The sequence below is a fragment of the Ascidiella aspersa genome, chromosome 5, assembly GCF_963924565.1.
Source record: "Ascidiella aspersa chromosome 5, kaAscAspe10.2, whole genome shotgun sequence".
Classification (NCBI taxonomy): domain Eukaryota; kingdom Metazoa; phylum Chordata; class Ascidiacea; order Phlebobranchia; family Ascidiidae; genus Ascidiella; species Ascidiella aspersa.
Window position 1 is genome coordinate 33,122,876 of NC_139451.1, and position 15,220 is coordinate 33,138,095.

At 36.7% G+C, this 15,220-nt stretch overlaps 2 protein-coding genes across 2 annotated transcripts; both read left to right on the forward strand.

Annotated features, from left to right (window-relative positions):
• Positions 1–620: 620 nt before the first annotated feature.
• LOC146146440 (folylpolyglutamate synthase, mitochondrial-like) lies at positions 621–3,105 on the forward strand. The gene is made up of 2 exons (XM_083389908.1): positions 621–992; positions 1,089–3,105. Exons 1-2 carry the CDS (start codon positions 648–650, stop codon positions 2,151–2,153), a joined length of 1,410 nt encoding a protein of 469 aa, XP_083246034.1. The 5' UTR covers positions 621–647; the 3' UTR covers positions 2,154–3,105.
• A 3,848-nt stretch (positions 3,106–6,953) lies between these two features.
• LOC146146441 (uncharacterized) lies at positions 6,954–9,593 on the forward strand. Its single transcript, XM_083390358.1, has 4 exons — positions 6,954–7,172; positions 7,822–7,959; positions 8,487–8,633; positions 9,045–9,593. The coding sequence occupies exons 1-4, from the start codon at positions 7,001–7,003 to the stop codon at positions 9,086–9,088; spliced, it is 501 nt and encodes a 166-aa protein (XP_083246484.1). The 5' UTR covers positions 6,954–7,000; the 3' UTR covers positions 9,089–9,593.
• Positions 9,594–15,220: the final 5,627 nt, after the last annotated feature.

The window sequence follows — 15,220 nt, forward strand, 5'->3', positions numbered from 1 at the left end:
ACATTGCAGGTAGTTATGGCGACCATTGTCATTTCGGCCAAATAAATTTTTGGATTTTTTTGGATTTTTTAAAAACACGTTTACCATAATTTTGTCTTTAGTAAGGCAAAATAAACAAAAACCTATTTCGTTAAAAAAATCTGAAGCGCTGAATAAAAATGAAAGTGGATTTAGGTTAAGACATGTGTCTGCTCTGTTGTGTTAAAATTAAAGAAAATTCCTCGGTTCGGAAAGTTGTTTTATTTGGCGTTACTTTCTCGCCAATATACGCTTCGCCAAATCACAATAAGCAATATATGTCAGTTTAACGAGTGTTCTACGAAAACCCATTTCGTTAAAAATACCTGAAGCGCTGAATAAAAATGAAATCGGATTAATGTTAAGGTATGTCTCTGCTATATGGTGTTAATTAAAATTAAAAAAATCCTCGGTTCAAAAAGTTTATTTTGCGTTTCTTTGGCGCTTATATACGATATGCGAAAATAAATTGTGGTTAACGTGTTATCATAAAATACAAAAATTTATTTCGCCTAAATGACAATGGTTTATGGCGATTATACAACAAAACAATGTTTGTATTGTTACGTATTGCATCGACGCGCGGCGCCGTAAAAAGCAACCCCAGGTTTGTGCAAAAAGTTCGCGAAATGACCGATGGAAATTACGACAAGACTGTGGCCGCTTTGAACAAGCTTCAATGCAACGGGATGATGTCCATTAGCAAGAAATATAAAGGCTTCGGGTTGGTTGCAATGAACGAGTTTCTTCAAAGAATACAAGTCAGCGACGAAGATTTACAAAACCTAAACATCGTTCATGTTGCAGGAACCAAAGGTAAGGGGTCCACTTGTGCATTTGTGGAGAGTATATTAAGGCAGCACGGAGTTAAAACTGGGTTCTTTAGCTCACCGCATCTTATAGAAGCAAGGGAAAGAATTCGTTTAAATGGAAAACCTATTTCGAAAGCTCTCTTTGTAAAATACTTTTGGGAAGTGCATGGATTGTTGCTGGAGTCGAAAGAAAAGTTTGACCCGGAGTTTCCCTCGTATTTCTACTTTCTAACTTTGATGTCATTCTATGTTTTTAAGCACGAGAAAGTGCAGGTCGCAGTTGTGGAAGTTGGTATTGGGGGAATTTACGATTGCACAAATGTTGTTTTAAAACCCACGGTTTGCGGGATCGCATCTTTAGGTTTGGATCACACCAACATTCTGGGCAAAACTATTTCCTCCATCGCAAACCATAAAGCGGGGATAATTAAGCCTGGGGTTTCTGTCTTTACTGTCCAACAGCCAGAAACTGGGTTAGATGTAATTAAGAAAGTAGCAGCTGACAAAGGCTCGCAGTTAACTGTTGCGCCAGATTTTTCAGCGTATTCATCACAATCAAAGCAGGAAATAGTTTTGGGTTTGTCTAGTGCTTATCAAAAGATTAACGCAACCCTTGCGATACAACTTGCAGGTTATTGGTTGCAAACACATAGGCCTGATACTTTACCAATAAATCAAAGTTGTTTGAGTGAAGGCTTACTTACCGGGCTTTTAAATTGCCAGTGGAATGGTAGAGCTCAGGTTTTGAAGTTTAATTCAATGACATTTTACCTTGATGGTGCTCACACAGCCGAAAGTATTGATTGCGCCCAAAAATGGTTTCAGGATCAATCTAAATTGGAAGAGTTATCTCTTGAAAAATCTTGCAGTAAAGTCCTTATATTTAATGTAACAAAAAAGAGGGACTCTTACCAACTACTGACCCAGTTATACCCATGTGGGTTCAAAAGTGTGCTTTTTGTCCCTAACATTGCTACTTTGCGTAAAACTGATTTCAGTGACCAAAATAACTTGCGCGTTTCTAAGAAAAATAGCTTGGTACAAGTCAACGAAAATCAAAACATATGGAAAGCAGTTTGTGAGGCAAATAATACAAAGGTTTCAGACAGTGATGCATTAGTGTTCAGCTGTATCGCCGATGCAATGGCTTGGATTTCAAAGAATCTGGACAATGAACTCTATGAACGTGCTAGTTCACTTACACTACAAAGCGAGCGTACTGTTGTGCCTGTTCGATCTGACCATCTACAAGTTTTTATCACTGGTAGTATGCACTTAGTAGGAGATTGTCTCCGTATCCTGAAACCTGATTTAAATGATTAAGGTGTATTTTGCAGGCCATAGTATAGCAAATCATAGTGCTGTTTGCTTTTATATCAGTAAATTACCTAAACCTGTACTGTGAGTGTTATGTATTACCTATAATTACCAAAAATATATATTGAATTTATTGTGTTTTGTTTGCTCATTAGATAAGTAGTAAATAGTATATTAAATATTTTTGTATGCACTTTTTTATTTTATGCCCAATATTATGTCACCTATTAAATCCCAGTACTGATTTTTTTTATTCGCAAAATGCTACTTAGTAGAGATTTGCAAAAATGCTACTTAGTAGAGATTTGCAAAATGCTACTTAGTAGAGACATGATGGTTAATCTAATTTCCAATAGTCAATGGTTTATTTGGCAATTTTAAATACCGTTTTTTAAACTGAAATTCGCCTTTTACATGTTTAATTGTTTTAATGCAATATCTCAAGGAATTATAGAAAAATATATATAGTCTTATGCAGTGTATAGTGATTGCAAGGTTTTGTTAGTATTTTCTAGCACTTCTAATTTTTTTCTTCTCTTTGAGCCATTTGTTGCCACATCTTTTAAACTGTGTAGTTGTTTCCAACAGGGGTTTTTCACATTGCAGTTCACTGATTTTTAATTTATTTGTTTTAATTTCTTCTGCCTATTTTTTAAAACCACTTTTTTAATACAGCTTTCTTTTTCAGATGTACTAATTATGCCTTTTTAGCAATACATATATATATTTTACTTCTACATAAAATGTATGTATTTCCTTAATATTTGATATTGCTGGATTACTGCTGTCTTCTACATTCTTATTTCTTACTTTTGTTCCAAACATATTGCCTTTCCTGTATAAGTTAACTTGCAGTCTTTTAAAGCTATGCCAGATAAACATTGTACTTGGTTTTGTTGTATTACTTATCTTATGCTTTTGTAGTAGAATCATGTAGTTTCTATGCCATTACACTTTTACCTGCAAATCATTTGTTGGTTGCTATTGTGCGTTCTTTGAAAATATGTTCTTGACATCACAAAACTAATTTAGAAGACATTTTATTTTTAACTTAAGTAAGTGTTTTCTATTTCAACCACTTAAAACATTTTAGGCATCTTTCATATTTAACATATTTATATTAAAGGCCTATATTTTTTGAGAAAAAAAAAGAAAAATGTTATTGTTGTAGTGATTAGGAGGTAATTGAAATAAAGTGGGTATTTCAATCAAACTTATTAACAAACAAAAAATACACAAAACAATAAATCAGGTGATAGGAGCCAGAAAGGCCGAAGAGTGGCCACATTTAGTCAGCTGGCACCTAGAAAAGTAGCTACAACTGGTGTAGGTTTTGTTTGCACAAATGGCCTACTATTTACTATATGATATATAATATTATCCAGGCCACATTAAACCTTTTAAAAACACGTTTTTTACAGTGCACTGATCATGCAGCTTTAACCTTAGTTGTATCTTTCCCCAATTCTTTTTATGTTACCCTAAAGCAGGGGCGGGCAACCTTTTTAACACAAGGGCCAGTTAGGAAATTTAATGCTTACAGGAGGGCCGCACATCAAATAAACACTAATTGATATTTTTAGCTTTTAGAAAAACACAAGTACAAGTGAATATGAAATATCATAGCAGACGCACCTGTGGATGTTCAAATAGAAGTTAGTGAGAAGGCTGTTGTTGGATATTTTGAACCAACTGGTCAATGTTTGGTTCCAGGCCAGATGTGCATAGACGCAAACTATTTAACAGCAATAATTCAAAACCAGTTTTTAAACATAACATTTCAGTCAATATGCGCGGCAAAAGTCGTAGCAGACAAGTGTAATTGTTGCAAAACAATTCTTTATCATACCAACACGACGCAAGTAAAATTTTATGAATAAAGATTGTTTTGTAATATATGCTTCCCATTCGAGTTCAACAACTGCATTAGTGTAGCCTATGGGTTACATTGCACTTTTGAACAGGAAACTGAAAAAGCAAAAGTTCCAACATTGGTGCGCACAAAATACCCTTATTTAGGGAAAAATATCTGGAAGAAGGCAAAGGGCCGCACAAAAAATAGCAAAGGGCCGCATGCGGCCCGCGGGCCGCACTTTGCCCGCCCCTGCCCTAAAATTTCATTTTTGATGCAATGCTGTGACTTGAATTTGACTTGCTTTGTCAATGACTTTGCGGAGACTTACTTGATATTTGCGAAAAATGAATTTAATTGACTTGAACAGTATTTTGCAAATTACTTGACTGGGACAAATAAGTCATTTTAAAACCACTTCTTTACAACACTGAATTAAAAGGGCTTTGTTGGACAGCAACATTTGTGAGAAATTGTACGAAGTAATGCATTGTATTGCACAAAAAAGATTTACAAGAGGTAGCATTTGTGGCTGCCAACATATGCTAGACTAGTGATTTTTAGGAGAAAGAATCAATTATGTCAAAAATCGTGTTTTCCCTAGTTTTGCTCATTTACGTCAGCGGTGTGGGTTTGCTGGCCATTTTATTTCATTTAATGTGAGCCTTGAATTGTGTAAAGTCACAGTAAATATATTAGGACATAAACCTAAATTTAGGTCAAGAACAATGTTCATAGTCATATTCATTTCCATCTGAAACTAATGGAATCGACAGTAATAGTAGCTTGCAGGCACACACAACACAAAGCAGTGTGCCGGTGCAATAAAGTCAATCGTTTCCGTTTGTAAAACGTTTAAGCTCGATTAGTGTAAGTTGATTTACATAAAAAAGCTACTTCCATTTGTATAAGCTACTTGTTTTTTGTAATACAAATAGAAGTTTATAAGGTGTTTTGTTTCATTACACCTTCGGTTAAGTTTCTGCCTAAAGGTATTAAATATCCCGGAAAATGCGCGCAACATATTTTTGTTGAGAATTTATGCTTATGTAGAATTTGGACGCAGTTTAAGGGAGTGAAATAGTTTGATGAACCCTATTTGAGTACTTTTTATAACTAATTTTCGTCTCACATTAGGTTAGAAGTTTGGAATTTAGTGGCATGTAGATCATGCATGGTCAAAATCACGAGTTGGAATCTGACTTCAAAATATTATATGATTGATTTCGGCGAATATAACCGCTGTCCTAAAAACAATTGGACTTAAAAAAAAAGGACTTAAAAAGAGCACCAGGAAAAGGTGTTACTAAATGCAAGTTGCTCCTGATTCCATTAGTACAGTTTATGGCGAAATATAAAGAGATTTTGTTATCGTCGTGCAGCGCATTATTAGGTCGCAAAGCTAGACATTCCCCACTCATTACACGCTTTTCAACAATGGAGTAATTGTGGTAGAACTTAATTAGCACCGACGATATTGCACAAGCAGTATATAATGGAAGGCACTTTTTTTTAATTGTCGACAGCCTGTGTCCCAACTTAGGTTGGTAAACGTGTATCTAGAGTTGAGTTTATTCCTATACAGAATAATTTTGTTAGTAGAGTTGGCGCTGAGATGCGTCAGCAGAGTTCACTTTAGCACCGAAATTCGTCACATCACTGTTTGCAAAATCAGGATGTATTGCAAACAGTGTGTTCGTAGTTGTTTTAAACTTTAAAGGATCGAAACGGGCTAATACAATTTAGCCTATTTGTGTAACTACAGTAGAAAATTATCAGTCAGTACTTGGATGAAATATCTGCGATCTCTTAAAAACATTTTGCGAACACCAAAGTCAAACATTATAAAAACGTGATGGCGTGTTTGGTAAAAACGGTGCTACAAACATGAAAGCTATGTACGGCTTTACAAATAAGATTTCAGCTAATCTGAAACATATTGGGATCTGGTGTGATGCGAGTAATATTAGCAATCTTCATAAATTATTCATGACGTAATTAAAAAAATCCCAGCAGCTCTGGCTCAGCATAACAATGAATGACCTCATAAATCTCGTGATAAATTTGCTTGCTGGCAAAAGGCTACTTGCTATGCTTTTAGGTAGGACAAACTATTGTTTGCTTTTAGACTAGGATGGAAATTTAACCTGCGTATATTTATGTTAATCGAGGGCTAAGGATAAAATTTAGAGCTTTTGGTTAATATCCGGATTAAGCAAGTATAGTTTACGTTTGTTTATAATAAACGTTTTGTGATTTTCTGACGTTTTGCCTAACTCGAACATTAACCAAACTTTCCTGTGACAGCTGACAGCCAGTTTCTACAGGACTCGTATCTATATCTTGTGTTGATGTGTGTGCATACTTACGGTTGCTATTGTTTTTTGGACTGTAAATATACAGGGTTAGTAGCATTTAAAACTAAAATCTAAAATAACAGCGAGATGTTTTGTAAGAATTAGAATAATTGTACGTTGCTAAATTATGGCTCAAAAACAGATTCAACGTGTCTTTTTCTTTTAAATTGCTTCTCTGAGCATAAAAACGACGTTATTTAACGCATTTTGCCAAAGATCTAGTTTGATGTGTCGGACACTAGTTCTGTGGTTCTCAACCTTTCATGGCTTGCCTCTCAGCGGTCTGTGAACCTTGTTTACGTTTTAATAAAATCGTTACGAAACAAATTAAAGTTTAACTGAATAATTAATTTAATATTATATGCTAGTAGTGGTACCTAAAACTGTGCCGAGATACATTTGAAATACCCAGTGTAATAATGACTTGGGTGCACTTACGCCACTGTTACTTGACTTATTAAGTCTTTTCTGTAAATGTTTACTTTGACTTATAAACCACTTAACTCCGATGTTATCGAAGATTCCTAGAAGTATGTCATTTCCCGAATACTAACCTTTCGTGTTTTAAACAAAAATTGTTATAGGCTACTGGACTTTTGTTTTAGACTTCTGTGTATTAAATCGTGTCCAAATAATACGTCGAGATGGACACTCGGGTTGTGATCACGGTGGTTATGCTGTCGGCTGCTATCTTGTTAAGTATTGTGTCGGTGGCCACGAATTGGTGGAGTTACGAGACAGGAATCGCTGATTTCAACACCGGTTTGTTCAAAACTTGCCTGGAAGGAATCTGCTACAAATCACCCAACACAAAAGGTGGGCAGTGGTCGAAAAAGTCATGATTGTACTCTGGTGTTTTTAAACTTAATCACAAGTAAATGTTTGTCGTTGAGGTTTCTAACGACAGAACAGTCCATTAAGTTGCTAAGAGTTTAAATAACTGTTGAAAGTAAGCCGAGCCTACCGGTAAAATAAAGATTGTCGAAACGCTGCACAAGCCGAAAAGTTTTGATAGGCTTCTTCCCATTATTTTGTTGTCAATTATTTGTCGCAACTTCTTGGAATGTGTTTAACTTAAGATTTCCGTAGAATATTTGCGCATGAGATGATACGAACCTACGCGGTTTGTTTTGGTGACTTGCTTTATGACGTAACTTTGTGACGTCATGTATAATTTTTTATGTGTTCTGGTAAAATTACATTAGTCCTCGCAAGCAGCTGCAGCCATAATCGAACTCTCACCAACAGCGTGTGAAACTCGTCAGCTCCGCTCGGTTTAATTGACATGTTGATATTGATATGCGTAATAAGTTTTCATATAGCTTTTTACCTCAGTTTACCTTTTAAGTAAACAGGTGCATGAGTTCGTCACAACAACTTTAAGGGTTCACCAAACCAAAAAGGTTGAAGAGCACTGGTCTGCACAGTTGTGATAAGCATTTGAACTTCGTTCCGCTTTTTACAGGTTACGTGGAGGCGACAGCAGCTCTGATAATCTGCGCGATTGTTTTTCAATTCGTTTCAGTCTTGAGCCTTTTATTTGGCGTCATCAAGAAACAAGTTGCTCCTGTCAGAATCGCTATTTTAACATCGGCAGTCTCAGGTAATTAACCACAAAAAATGTCAGTGTTTAGTTTTAAAGTTAGCATTTCTTATAAAAACTTTTGTGTCGAGGTTTATTTAGAAGTCTGCTTTTGTAATCTTTGTGAAATTTTATTTGAACTGTAGAAAGCAAGATCCCAAATGAAACGTCGGTCTCCATATAACAACATTAAAAGTAAATACAAAAATATGCGAAATGACAAAAATTGACCTAAAAAAACTAAACACCGTTAATGTTATGGTTCATCAGCCAAAGTCTATGCTTTAATCATTTTGTATACAATTTTATCGTTGAAATTACAAAATTTTATTATTGGTATACAGATGTAAAGAATAACAAAATTGAAACAGAGTTTCAAATCTAATAACATCTTAGATTTCAGAATTACGAAACAAACATTTTGCAAACAATATTCAAAGTAAATTTTCTATTATGTAAGGTTGAAATTCAGTATTGCCTCAAATTAATTAGCGTTGATTTCTGTAAAACCGCTTTTTCGACTCTCTAAACACTCTATTATTCGCCAGCCCTTCTTCTGGTGACCGGCGGGGCAGTGTACACCGGCTATAGTGAAAACGCAGTCCTGGTTGCTTCGTATGGCTACAGCTACTTCCTATGCTGGGCTGCCTCCCTACTCATTCTACTGGGTTCAGTGTTCGGCGCTGCCACAATGGGTGAGACTAAAATAACACTATTTGCACCAATACACAACTTACTTACTAAGAATGAAGTTTATGAAGATGATATATGCTTGAACTGATTTAATTGATTTTTTCTGAATAAATATTACTCTTGCTCGATTTAAATGATAAAATTAGCCAAAACATAGAGATCTTATCCAGGCGGTAACCATTTTTTTCGTGAAGGGACAGATAACTGAATGGATATCGCAGGGCGTATGTTGCATTTTTTGTCAAGGTTTTCAGGTTATAATTGTTGAACATAATTTGTATTAATCTCTATAAAATTGCCGTCCAGTTTAAAATTTAGTAGATATTAGCATTCGATACAAATTCCCGGGTAATGAACTATATTTTAAACCACTTTGCTTGAAGTGAGTAACAGTTTGTTTGATTGTGTTTCAGCTCACCTGCAACGAACCTCTTTCCGCACTTTATCGCCCTTGTAAGATGTCACAGTTGAATGCTTTTCAAGATGGAATCTACATTATGCACCATACTCGAAAACTGTCTGCCCCAGCTTAATATAACGTAGGCCTTCCTCGATTAAACACATTTACCATCTCAATTCAATAAAAAGAATGCACTTTTCCCGAACATTTTTCCGCCATTTAAATTTTTATAATCCTGTAAAGAGATTTACCAAGAAATGCCACTCATAATATTGTACGTATTTTTCTTACAACTTTACGTAATCAATAAAGCAAATCAAGCTCTACTATCACAATTAAGTCGACGTTTCTCTTGTTCTATGCGTTTTTTAAACCGCAAATAGAAGCAGATATACGTCATTAAATATAGTGGAAAACTTGTGCACGTATATCTTACTCCAAAATTAAGAACACCTTTTTTTCCCAAGCCCGCTACAGTTGCTGCAGGGTAAATTTAAAACACCTACATTATTATATTTTATTTAACTCAGTAACAGGTTAAACTAAAGTATTAGACTTAAAACACAACAGTCTGAAAGGCGGTATATTTAGCTTAGAAATATAACACATAAAAATCAAGTGGTTAAAAGTAGACTATAGGCCTACCTAAAACAAAACCAATGCCAAAAACTAGAACTTCTTTTACAGAACTAAAATTCTGAATTGCGGCTTCTAACACTGCAAGCCATCCAATAAATTCACATTCCGATTTGTTTTTTGCTCCTCTTCTTGAATTGCTTGGTACAGTCCATTAGTTTCCCAGAACAAATTTGCAAAGCAGCTCCATCTTCCAATGAAACGTATGGACGTCAGTATTACTCAGTGGTCGGCAAACTGTGAGCCGTAGAGGCAGAGCCATTTTTAGTGGGCCGCGAGTTAGTTTTAAATAGTTTAGTGATATCATTTAGTTGTGGGCCGCGTGATAGCCGTACATTCATTGCACTTTATTTTAAAAGTTAGTGTGTCATAGAATTCCTAAATTGGCTCAGCTTGGAAAAGCCCACATGCCAAATGTGGTCCTGAGAGCCTGTCGAACTATATTTTTTTCAACTTTAACTCTATGTAATTGAAAAAGTTTTGCGCTTCGCGCGTATAATCTTTGTTTTATAGTGTGTTTTACATACTACAAAACATAGCAGTGTTTTGGGCATAAGGCGCCGTCTTATATTTCACCTTAAAACCAAATATCCGCCACTTTTCGTAGTGGTTTTACGTAGTGAACCTTTAATAGCTCTGAAAAGAGTACTTTGGGCCGCGGCAAAAATAGTTTGCCGACCACTGCTGTAACTGGAGATTAGATCCAATACGACATGTCCACATTAAAAAACTGGTGTATTTTGGCGCATAACACACAAACGATAAGAACTATTTGGCGCTTGAATCCTGCCACTTTTCGACAGTAACGAAACAAATTGTCAAAATGGAAATAAATATGGGACAACAAATATAGCCCCAAAATAATATAATTAACTGATTGTTTGCAAGTCTGGAAGTTATGGTTACTATGGAAATATGCAGTGCTAACTGGTAAAAAAAGTTGTTTAAAATAACATTATAAAATAAAAGCTAAAACTATCAAATTCGATTGAATATTCATATTTATGCATTTAAAGTTTAAACAAAACAAAGTCATAAAAAACCTAAAATTTAATAAGCTAAATGTGGAAATTTCGTTAGCGTGAAGTTTTGCTTTCGACATATTATATAGTTTACCTTCTTTTTAAAATTTCTGCGAATGAACTAACTTATTAGAACCCGTATTTGTTACCATAATGGAGAATAAAAAACCTAATTAGGAAGTTTTTTTGCAATTTGGCTTTTGGTCTTTCTCGTGCAATCTTTTTATGAAAATAATTAAATACCATTGGAATTGTTAAATGCCAATTATTAAACACATCTTAGTTGACAAATTATTTTTTTATACTAAAAAAATTTAAGGATATTTGTGACAAGTATAATCACCACCGCTTTATGTTGTTTTTTCACCGCTCTTGCTTTGATATCCTTGTGTGAATTCTATAAAATTGGCTTGTATATTTGAAATGCAATGTTCGCAATATAGCAAGATAACATTTTGAAATCTAGTGATTCTTTATACACAAGCTAATTCGCTCGAGAACAACAGGTTTTCCAGGATTAATTGTTTTAAGCCGTTTTTTATAAAGTTTGCCGACTCAACACAATGCCAAACGACTTAAGCGCAATCGCAACTGGCTTGAGACTGTTTTCTTTGTTTTACGTGTTTTTTATTAATAGATTTACTTTGTAATTTCGTGCCAAACGAACTCCGTTAAGCTTTTCCATAAACCCGAGATGAATATTTTTACGTCACCAACATTGCAACATTTCTAATAAATAAAAGACGTTTGCCTGCACGCGACGCAAAACGCAGGAACAACATGTGTACTTCCCTGTGACGTCACAATGAACATCGTTATTCGATAATTTTCGAAGGAATCTTTGAGCGTGATGATGTTGAAATGTTGTTAACATCTTACAAACGTAGAATAAATACATATAATATATCCTCTTTTGACTTTACATTGGTAATTGTGAGGCTGATATTTGAAGAGGCAGGTTGGTTATAGAATTGAAAGGTTTCTGTAAACTTGGTAAATTTATACAGTCATCATTTTTGTGGATCCCCATTTTATATTGCAATGTTTTTGGTATTTAATATGATTAGGGTTGCTGTCAAAAATTGGGATTCACACAACAAGGCGAAATTCTAAACAAAATATATGCAGATGCTACTTGTAAATGGCATTTGGTTGATGTGGTTATAACTTTGTTTTCAACGGTGTCTATACGTTACTATCGGACATCCCTAGTTGCACATTTCATCGAACGTGTTTTTAGCACAGGATATTCTATGCTATAAGTTGGTAAAATGCTGCTGGGAATGTTTACTTTCGTTTGTTCGTTGCTCGCCTTGTGCATTGCAGCAAACGCGAGATGCGCCCAAGATCAGTTCCAATGTGCCGGCCGGTCTAGGGATCCGCCTGAAATATGCATCAGCCAAGCTGAAGTTTGCGACGGGGATCACGACTGCAGGTATTCCGTGGATGAGAGGAATTGTGAGGTTTGCAAGGGAGGAGCGAAGTTGTGCGCTAATGGCATGTTTTGTTTGGCGCCAAGTCTGTGGTGCGATGGATTTAAGGGTTGTGTAGATGGAAGCGATGAGACGAACTGCACAACTTGCAAACCAGGAGCGAAGATGTGCGACGATGGGAGGCAGTGTGTTGAAGTAAGTGACTGGTGCGACGGAGTGAAGGATTGTTACGATAAGAGCGATGAGATAGACTGCAGCAGTTGTCCAAGTGGCTATGCGTATTGCAACGACGGGATTCAGTGTGCCCCCGTAGGGTTTTGTTATCCTTGGTCCTTTTGCTTCGACGGCAGCGATAACTGGTATTGCAGATCTTGCCAGCGACAAGTGGCTGACGGTAAGATCCAGTGCGTTGGACGAAAAAAGCCTTGCGACGATCGGCTATTGTATGGTTTCAGTGAGAATGTTTACTTAGCTTATTGCTCTAACGAACCAAGTAAAACCAAGTTCGAAGCGATGCACGACAAAACGACTTGCCGCCAACTTATGGGGCCGTGTGAAGGGCGGAGAGACAGGGTTTGTGGGAATGGACAGTGGGTTTGTGAGGAAGGAACGCACACAAATGTTTTGCGATGCAGTAACGGTAATTTCATTTCCACACAGGAATATTGCGACAACTACATTCATTGCAATGATGATGAAATCAAAACCGGGCTGGGATTTAAATGCTCGGGAACAAGCAGAAAAGGAATTTGCGTTTTACCGCAGATAAACATCTACGACGGTGAACCTCAATGCGCGGATAAATCAGATATTTGCTTCGTTGATGGAGAATTCGTATGCTTCTTGTGTTTGGACAAACGACTGGTTGTTTCTCAACAGCAAGTGTGTGACGGGGTTCCAGACTGCTATGATCTTTCCGATGAATGTTTGTGCGACAACCAAACAGTTTGCCATAATATCTCGGGCGACGCTAGACACACTTGCCCTCCCAGCCAAATACATTGCCGCAATAAAACGGACTGCGTGGATATGGACAAAGTACTTTGCAACTCAGAAGTCACTTGTGCGGGAGAATCCAATACGAAGTATTGCGGACTAGCTCAGGATGACGGTGAACGGCATCACACGTTTTGCAAACCTAGATATTCCCATTCACCCCCCTTACGCGCCACTAAATGCGATGGCAGACCTGAATGTTGGCACATGAGAGACGAATGCGACGGTTGCGAGCCTCGACCCAAGTTCTGCGATGTAAGTTGCATGTTTGAAAGAGCTTTACGTGGAGAAGCATGTGATGGGTCGAATAAGTCACTGATGTACCCGTGCGACGAACGTGGATTGTGCCCCAAACGTCACGATTGCGCCAGTGGAACGCTCACCAGCATCGATGTCAACAACCTTTGTGACGGAACAATAAACTGCGACGACGGATCGGACGAGGATACGACGCGATGCAGTGAAACGAGGTTTTACTGTCGCAATGGAAATCCCCTGTCGGTCGACATCAACTTGATGGAAGATGGGTTTCCTCAATGTTCGGACGGAAGTGACGAATGCCCGCCTATAAGTAAGCGAAGTACCACTTTCTCAAATCAAAAGGAAATGATCGCCAACCCTGTTTACACAGCCTTCTTCTGGTTAATGGGGGGGCTGGCTATCTTCGGGAATTTAGCGGTTGTCGTTATTACTATAAGGGACATTGTAAATAACAAGAACGCAGATAATTTCACAAAAAGCACCTACATATTTTTGCTTAGTTTGGCACCTGCTGATTTTCTCATGGGGATTTATCTTATTGCAATAAGCATTAAGGGTTTACAGTTTTCGGGGGATTATTGCTCGTTTGACGCACTTTGGCGTACTAGTAGTTCTTGTTCCATTCTTGGGGTGTTGTGTGTTGTAGCTACCATGGCATCTTCGGGTACTATGGCTGTCATGACAGCGTTTAGGCTTGCAACAGTTTATAAACCATTTATTACTAGGACAATGGAGTTAAAGGGGATTTACATTTCATGTACATGTGTTTGGCTGTTTGCATTTTTGTTTTCACTTCTGCCTTTGTTTGATTACAGTTCAGGATATTTTGTTTCTCATGTTTGGTTTTCAAGTAGATTTTTTAAAACTGATCAAGTCCTTAAAGAACAGATGGTTAATTTAGCTAATAAAATAAAACCACATAACATGACGTCACTTCATTGGCATGACGTCACCCATCTAATAGGCAAAACCTTCCCCAATCAACCGATAAAAGGAATTTTTGGTTATTATGGTGAAACTAGTGTTTGCATGCCCAGACTGTTCGCCTCTACAAATGACGCTTCTTGGCAATATTCTGTGTTTCTTATCACACTCAACTTCCTGCTGTTCATTTTCATGCTTGTGGCTTACATACTCATTTATATACGGAGTAACAAAATGGCTAAATCTAGAAACAAGCAACCCAACAGTGAAATGCAAAAACGTATTTCTCGCTTGCTTATTACTGACTTCTGTTGCTGGATCCCAATGTGTGTGCTTGCTTTCTTGGCTGTTTCTGGTGTTCCACTTTCCAAAGATGTTTATCTTATTAGTGCTGGTATTTTGCTTCCCATCAACAGTGCATTGAACCCCTTGCTTTACTCCACATTGATAGACAGATGCACTGTTCGATTGAAGAAATTTAAAAAACGTAAGATTCCTGCCTTAAACAGAAATGCCGAAGGAAATGTCATAGCAGAAAGTCAACTTTAAATTCCAGAAATGCAAACGATATAGTGATTATGGATGATTAAATACCAATAGAATTATAGTAAGGCACATAGAAGCACACCCTACAGTTGACAATTTTTTATACTAAATAATGTCCTGCATATTTGTGACAGGTATAACCGCTTCGTGTTTTGCTTTATTAGTGCTCTTGCTTTGAATATTCTTGTGTGATTCTATAAAATTGACTTGTATATTTCAAATGCAATGTGTATTACGCGTGTTTCACAATATAACCATATAACATTTTGAATTTAGTGATTTTTACACACAACCCAATATAGGCCTACAAGTAAATTTCTGGAGGAAAATTTTCAGGTGAAAACACGGCTCCACAAATTAAACCATTTTCA

Coding starts and splice junctions, on each gene's coding strand:
- LOC146146440 (XM_083389908.1), top strand. CDS start 648: ATGACCGATGGAAATTACGACAAGACTGTGGCCGCTTTGAACAAGCTT. Junction 993..1,088: donor TTGTAAAATACTTTTGGGAA/GTGCATGGATTG, acceptor TATGTTTTTAAG/CACGAGAAAGTGCAGGTCGC.
- LOC146146441 (XM_083390358.1), top strand. CDS start 7,001: ATGGACACTCGGGTTGTGATCACGGTGGTTATGCTGTCGGCTGCTATC. Junction 7,173..7,821: donor CAAATCACCCAACACAAAAG/GTGGGCAGTGGT, acceptor CGCTTTTTACAG/GTTACGTGGAGGCGACAGCA. Junction 7,960..8,486: donor TTTAACATCGGCAGTCTCAG/GTAATTAACCAC, acceptor ATTATTCGCCAG/CCCTTCTTCTGGTGACCGGC.